The sequence below is a fragment of the Poecilia formosa genome, unplaced genomic scaffold (genome assembly GCF_000485575.1).
Source record: "Poecilia formosa unplaced genomic scaffold, Poecilia_formosa-5.1.2 Scaffold993, whole genome shotgun sequence".
Lineage (NCBI taxonomy): Eukaryota > Metazoa > Chordata > Actinopteri > Cyprinodontiformes > Poeciliidae > Poecilia > Poecilia formosa.
In genome coordinates, this window is record NW_006800932.1 from 19,949 (window position 1) to 27,919 (window position 7,971).

Below are 7,971 nucleotides of genomic sequence, written 5' to 3' on the forward strand. Positions count from 1 at the left end.
TATAGATTAATAGTTTTACTGGACAGAAATTACAAAGAACAAATCTGGTTCTTAATCAAATCCTAATGAGTCAAATTGAAAGTGTCATGGAGTCATCAGCCTCATGACATTAACACTGATATGAAAAATAATATTGAAGAAATATATAATCTAATTAAAAACATAAGTGATAAGTTCGTTACTGTTATGGTCTGTAAGATATATTTATTCTCAGTATTAGATGTTGTCTAAACAAACCCATGGCACTTCAACAATATTATTTTACCTTTTATCTGGAAATAGTGTCTGTTTATTCTTGCCATACAGTCCTCTGTATTAATTATTGCTCGAAAGGTCTTGCCATACCAGTTTATTCCTCTGTATTTACTTTAGTTTTTTCTTAGTTTATTCTTGCATTTTGTTCTTCATTCATTCCCTTTTAGTTTCATTTGATTAGTATTATCCTCTCTCGGTTTATTGCTAGATTTATTTTATCATTTATTTACGCTCACCATCATTAATCTTCACTCATCACCTGCTGCACCGCCTAATCGTCATGTTTCACATCATGTGTTGATTTTTTCACTGTTCAGCGTCGGATTCACATCTAGTTCGTCACTCCGTTTTATGTCCCGCTTCTCCTGTTTCAGAGTTTTGCGCAATGTGCGCGTCGTTTTTTTTATGTTTTTTTTAAGCCCCTAAGGTGCAGGGCGGTCGGGAAGCGTATCGATGGGGAAAAGGCAGACTGACATAAACCTTTTAAACAACGGAAACAATTTCTGCAGTCTGATTATTGAAATTTAAAAGTGCTGTGTTGTTCTATCCGTTTCATACCGGACCACTTACAGCACCGATGTTAACGCTATAAAATGAACGCTCTCTGTCGTGGTATCACCCATGGAGGGATTTCTTCATTTAAATGGGTTCATTTTTCAGAGGGAGGCAAAGTGAGGGTATCGTGATTTTAGCTACCAGTAGCAGGAGAACGGAGCTGCACCAAGAAGCTAACAGAAGCTAACAAACACTGAATAGAAGAAGAGCTGCCATAGATACAGTTGCAGCCAAGCATGATTTAATGTTACACAATACAGTTTTACCAAGTTGCTCAAACTCTAAACTGGTATTGTTGTCCATTTAAGGTGTAAAGTTTACCTTCGACCAAACGCCCCCCAAAGGCATCCCAGCGCCCCCCTTTTGTAAAAATGTCCGCCAGCGCCCCCTGCCGTCCTCTGAACGCCCCCTGGGGGGCGGTACCGCCCAGGTTGAGAACCGCTAAGTTTAGACAGAGACTGACTTTGTGAATTCTGGAGTAGAGATCATGTGGAAATAAAATGAGCATTGACCAGTGTCATCTCTGAGTTTTTAAAAAGTAAGTGTTCTCTGTAGAACTTCTGCAGCTGATTGCAAAATAACCCCAAAGTGCTCTTTACTTTTTCTACTTCCTGCAACTGTCAATACGCCAGGCCAGGACATACTGGAGCTGTCAGAAAGGAAATCTAAAATCATGCTTAACAACTGAAGTCTAGTGCCCCTCAGACACACACTCACACACATAGAAGGATGAGTTAAGCTTCGGGTCAGTTCACCAGGTGCAGAGAAGAGTTAGACTGCACATTGTTGCTCTGTTTACAGTTTGACCCCATGCAGGAGATTCTACTCCCTCCGTTAGTTTTAACAAGGTAACAGTGGTCTCTGTTCTTATTTAACTGGTAGAACTGTGTTGGCTTTCATCAAAGTCTGGAGCAGCAGCAATGTTCTCAGAACTGTCAGAAATCTGTGAGCAGAAAAATGACATCATCAGTACACTCCAGGAAGACCTAAGGACCGCCACACTCTACTGCTTCCTCCATCAGACTGTTTTCTGTCAGACTTCATGCCTCTGATGCTCCTGTTTCCTAACGTCTGAGAGAATGCTGCTGTCTTTCAGAGACCGGCCACCTGTACCTGTGGGAGGAGGACCAGAGAGGACCAGAGAGCAGGGGAGGAGAGGAAGGAGAGCTGTAAGCGCCAACGAGATGACGCAGAGGGGCAGGGAGGAGGAGCAGTCAAGAAGAGAGGTTTGAATGTTTTCCTCTGATCATGATCATGTTTCCTCTGAAAAACCCTGAGAGGTTCATCCATGTCAGTCACTGCATATGTTACCTTAGAAAGCCTCCGTTTAACATCATCATTTGTATGAACTGACATTCTCCCCAATGGTGTGCAGTTATCTCTGCAGATTCTCTTTGTCAAACATGAGCTTCATGTTTGATGGTTCAAGTTGTCATCTTAGAAAATCTTTAGCTTCTTGGTTACCTTTTTTGTAAATAAATATGAAATAAATAATAAAAACCAAAGATCAGATGATAGCTTTCTTCTGTGCGGAGACAGACATGAAGTGGTTTATGTGGTTTCTCCTCTCAGTAGCCCTGGAAGAAGAAATCTGGAGGCTGCAGGAGGAAGACGACAAGAAAGATGAGACCATCAGTGAACTGAGGAGGGGGCTGGAGGAGCTGAAGAACGACAACCTGGAGTTGGAAAGGAAGGTTCAGGAGCTGACAGGTGCTGGTAAATGTTCCTCTAGGCCAGTGTTTCTTAACTTGACTCCTCTGGACACAATGACCTGCATGTCTTAGGTGTTCCTTTTCCTAAGACAGGCTACAGGTTAACAGTCTGCAGGTCACCTACGGAATTCTGCAGAGGTAACCCATTCCAATCAGGTGTGCCGCATGTTACATGCTCACATTTGCTTCCTTCTCCTGATTGTTTGTTTGTTTTTGTTTTTATTTTGACACCTTTGACGGTTCACTGATGTAGGGGCGGGGCACAGCCCCTGTTTAGCTGGGCTGGTGGCCCAGCTACACAGGAAATGTAAAAATATTACTGGGTAATTATATGTTACGGGAAAACATCGCCAGTGAAATGCTATTTAAACACACAACTAGTCTTAAAAACAACTAATTGAAATTAAAATCTATATCAATTATTTGCACTTCTGACTTAATCCAAATTAAGTCAGCGGCTCCATAAGGCTCCAGGGCTTCTGGGGCCCCATAAATGCTCATATTTTAACACAGACCACAGATATGTAACATTTATTTATTGAGATTATCAATGTCGATACATCTGATTTAATGGTTTCAGCATACATAAATTTATATGTTTTAAATTGTTTAACATTTAAATGTAAGATTTAAAGGAGCTGGCAAGTTTACTTTGTAAAAGTTCAAAGAACAACATTCATAGTTAGATTATTTTGTTATAGCAATCTGATGCTGTGAGTTTAATCTTTGAGTTTGAGCTCTGTTTGTTTACAAATACAAATGATAACTGTGATAACTGATTGTTTTTAGATTGACCAGTTAAGCTACTCCCCCTCTCCCAGTTTAAGTCTAACACAGAAGATGTTAGAGGTGCTGATGTTTTTAGCAGCAAGAGGGGCCTCTAAGTCAGATTCTGCTCAAGGCCTCATGCAGCCTTTTACCGGCCCTGCATGATGAGGTAAATCCGCTGCACTGCGCAGAGATGCGCAACAAAGGAGAGATTTAATTCAATGCTGCTATTGAATTAAATCAAAAGCAGCTGGCTTTAGTAGCTGGTCCATTTTGTATCTGTTGAGGTTTTAACACAGAAACTATTTTGGTTGGTCGTGATTATAGGACGAGTTTCTCAGATCTCCGCGCAGCCGCGTGCTTTAACTCTAGCTGACTAAGTGGACAAAGCATTTGATATGGTTTGATGCATCATGTAACTGGAAAAATAGTACTAGTAATAATAAAATAATATAAAATCAGTGTGATGCATGACTCTGAAGAGAGCGCGAAAGATCCTCACCGGGCTGAACCTGCATAAAGATTAATATTGGTTCGTTAATCACTAACGCTCCGGCCAACTGGGAATACAGACATAAACTTTATCAGCGCAGACAGAGCCGGGTGCTGGGCAGTGTGTTGAGATGGAAAAGCCGCACAAAATTCTTGGTCCACAATCATTCTCACTGCTCCTCAATGCACCTCTGAAAGAGACTACAAGTTTTTCCTGTGGTTCATGTAGAGCACGTGTCAAACTCAAGGCCCGCGGGCCACATGTGGCCCGCCATGTCATTTTATGTGGCCCTCCCCAGCGTTTTATAGGCCCATGTTTGACTTAAAATAGGTTTTGAGCACGAATCGACTACAAACTATATCTCCCATAATGCATTCCGATTGTTACCAGCCAACATTAAGGCTTCTCGCCACTAGAGAGCAGCAGAGTCACCTCAAGCTACTTATTGATTTTCCCAGCGAATAAAACATCGACAAGCTAACATCAAAACGTCCAAGAAAAGAAAAATCGATTTACAGGTAAGACTGTGAATGAAGATGTGTGTGAGTTGGTGTCAGGGCGGCAGGTCGCGCTAGACTTTTTTTGTTATCCGTTATCTTGACTGACAACATAAAAAAAAAATCGGTCATGTACTATTTTTACCCGTGAAATTACAATCATATTAACATCGGCTATTTAGTCACATTTTATGCGGTTTAGTTAATATTCACTGTGAATCCAGATCCCATCACAAATTAAGCAGATACATGCATCTACATTTTTCTCCGTAGTGACAAAAACCACTGACTGAGGCCATAATAACTTTTAATAAATTAAATTAAGCGACTTCACTTAAATTAGCATCACTTCACCCACTGGGGTCTGAACGCACTTCCTCCTGGTTCCCATCTGCAGAAAAATCTGCGCTAATTCATTGAGAAGGACCTCGCTGCAGCAAACAGAAAGGGGCGGGGACGGACCACTGTCAGTCTCATACCTTATTTGGAAATGGGACCATTGCACTCCGGAAATGAAGGGGACGCTATTTCCTATTTTATCCGCGGTCTCCAGTCTTAATTTTCTTTTGAAATCTGTGATATAGCTTTATCTTTAGGAAGGAGTTTCTCTCTCAGCATGTATTTGAACTTCTCTCTTTTATTTACTTCAGCGCAGCTCACAGTTTTTAACAATTTCCGTTGCTTTCTGTGTACTTCTAAATCTGCTCCTTTTTTGCATCTTTTCGGGCCTGCTACTGCCTCTAGTGGCGTGGTGGTCGTAGCACAACTAGTATAAATACATTACTAAATCAGAATACCAAAGTCTTTATTATTTATTATTAATTCTTGCATAACTGGAACAGCAAAAGATAAAGTCCCTCACAAAACACCATACCTTTTAATTGTCTTAAGGAAGTAGAGCTAATTAAATGACATAAACAAGACCTGAAAGTGGTTGCTGTTTCACTCATTGGCCAACCTGTTGAAACTATGGCAAATTTTAAATACCTTGGATCATTCCTGGACAGTCAGCTCAGTTTTGCTGAAAACACTGGCTACATTTTTGAGAAACGTCACTCTATCTTTTAAGAAGACCCAGTGATCTTGGGGTTACCTAACAAGTGCAACTCGTGCAAAACCTCTAGTTAGTTAGAGGTAACATTAGCTAACATTACCACTAGTTAAGTAATGTTAGCATTTTAGCAATGAGTTAAAATGTTAAAACTTAAAAATTTAACTTAAGTTTTAAGTCATCTCGAGTTTTAACTGTTGAGGGCTTTAGCTTTTCATCTCCTCGGCTGGTTTGGTCACATGAGCTGCAGACTAACAGACAATCTTTTAAGAATACTTGGAAAAATAGTAGGTAAATAGTGGTGAAACCAATAACAACTCTGTCTAAACTGTTTAGAGCATCCATCCTTTTTTTTTTTGTCAGTTTGAGCTCATGAAGGCGTTATTGTGTTCCTCTGGTAAATATAGAACATCTATTAGAAGTCATTCATTGACAGTGCAATAATTATTCTTAGCCAAATTAAATGATAACATTTACCTGTAGCATGCTAAGTGTTTACTTGATGCACAAATTGTTGATATGATTCTATTAATTAGTTTTATTTTATTGTTTTAGAGTCAAAGAAAAATTTCCACCTTGGAAGACTAAATAGTTTAAACATATTTTTTCCTATATATAGGACTCTACCAACAAAACAAAAATGTGGATTATTGCTTGTTTAACAATCCTGGTTATTCGTCTGTGAACCTAATTAATTTGTTTGTTATTGACTTTTGCTCAATTAAATTTCTTATGTATACAGTGTATATGGTATTTTTATTGTTGTTGATAATGTTGTTTTTCATGTCTTATTTCATTTCTTCCTCTTATAAGTGATGGAGATATATAGATGTTATTTATAATGTATAAAGGTGTTGTTTATGTCACCTAATTAGCTCTACATCCTGAAGAAAAATATGGTATTTTAGAAGATAATTTATCTTTCACGTTGCCAGAAATGGAGAAATTAATAGTAAATAATAAAGATTTTGTGGTATTCTCGTTTAGTGACATAATTATATTAGTTATGTTACCACCCCCATGCCAATAGAGGAATATTTAGAAGTACACAGAAAGCTACGCAATTTGTTAAAAGCTGTGAGCTGCGCTGAAGTAAATAAAAAAGAGAAGTTGAAATACATGCTGAGAGGGAAACTCCTTCCTACAGATGAAGCTACATCACAGATTTCAAAAGAAAATTTAAACGGGAGAACACGGATAATATAGGAAATAGCGCCCCCTTCACTTCCGGAATGCAATGGTCCCATTTCCAAATAAGGTAAGAGACTGACAGTGGTCCGTCCCAGCCCCTTTCTGTTTGCTGCAGCGAGGTGTACTTGAATTCATCAGTCAGTTGGATCTGTCTGATCCAAACAGATCAACTGAACTCTGAGTGTTTTATTTATTTAATTATTTTTATTTGTTTTTGCGTGGTTTCGCTTCTCCGAAACGGACAGATGTTACGTCTGCAGCTCCTCCAGAACTCCGCTCTCCTGGGTAACGTGAACCCAGAAGGCTCCATTTGTTAAATCTTCTGGATGAGTTACTTCCAGCGGTTTTTAATTCTTCGCAGCAGCGGAGCTGCGTCCGCAGTGGTTGAGCAGCAGACTGCGCATGTTACAGTCTAATTAACTTCTGCATCGTCATTTATTTCCTCAAGATAAACTGCCGGCTTCTCAAATGGTTTAACACAGTGTTGCATTCTCTTTAGTTTTCTCTGGTCTGTAATGGAGACTTGAATATAATGTGCCATTTCAACCAAAGGTTTTGAATGCGCTTCCTAACCAGAAGCTCCAAAGCGTTATTTAACAATATGAAGTGTTGTTTAACTTATTTTTAACATTGTATTTCATACATTTATGCTAGGGGTGCCCAAGTCTAGTTTTCCAGAGCTACCATCTGCAACTTTAGATGCATTCCTTCTCTAACACACCTGGATTATTGACTCATTATAAGCCTCTACAGAACTGAGTTGCTGCTAATGAGGGAAGTCAACCTTTTGTCTGGGGTGTGTTTTAGCAGGGATGCATCTAAAAGTTGCAGTCTGAAGGACTGCACCTGGGCACTCCTGATTTGTACCGTCAATGTGGCCCGTTGAGGGTGGCCAATATGCTGAAGTGGCCCTCAGTGAAATTGAGTTTGACACCCCTGATGTAGAGCTTCAACCAGAACTATCGCGGTGGGGTTTAAACTCCTACCTTCATCCAAAACTCTGGAAAGAATCATAATTCCTTACAGGGAGTTGATGTAAATATCCATATAGGTCAGCCTGCGTCCAGTTTGAGTAAAAGGAGGCGTGTGCGATCTGCACTGAGGTTAACTTGAGACATCCAGCTGCTGCAGCCCGCTCGCAGAGGCACCAGCAGTGTGATTGGTCTGGCTTTAAATGCATAAACTATAAACCTATCTTCTATAAACGTATCTTTTAGGAATAAATCTACTCCGCCAGTGAAACGCTCAGAGCAACAGAGACTCTTGAAATCCGGCTTACAAAAAAAAAAAGCAATTATTTATTTATTTATTTTTTTTAATATATATATATTTTCCTAAAAACATAAACAAGAAAGGCTTAGCCTGACGGTGGCGCTTGTAAAGCATGTCGGGCCGCCAGGCCTATAATACACTGGGGGAAAACCCTGGAGAAAAACTACACAGTATATA

At 39.7% G+C, this 7,971-nt stretch overlaps 1 protein-coding gene across 1 annotated transcript in view; it reads left to right on the top strand.

Moving 5' to 3' along the window:
- Window positions 1–7,971, top strand: part of LOC103132314 (kinesin-like protein KIF20A) — a 31,958-nt gene that overhangs the window by 14,180 nt on the left and 9,807 nt on the right. Inside the window, exons 17-19 of the mRNA XM_016667310.1 lie at window positions 1,716–1,817; window positions 1,907–2,036; window positions 2,383–2,526. Of these exons, the coding sequence (XP_016522796.1) occupies window positions 1,716–1,817; window positions 1,907–2,036; window positions 2,383–2,526 (376 nt within the window). The remainder of the gene's footprint in view (window positions 1–1,715; window positions 1,818–1,906; window positions 2,037–2,382; window positions 2,527–7,971) is intronic.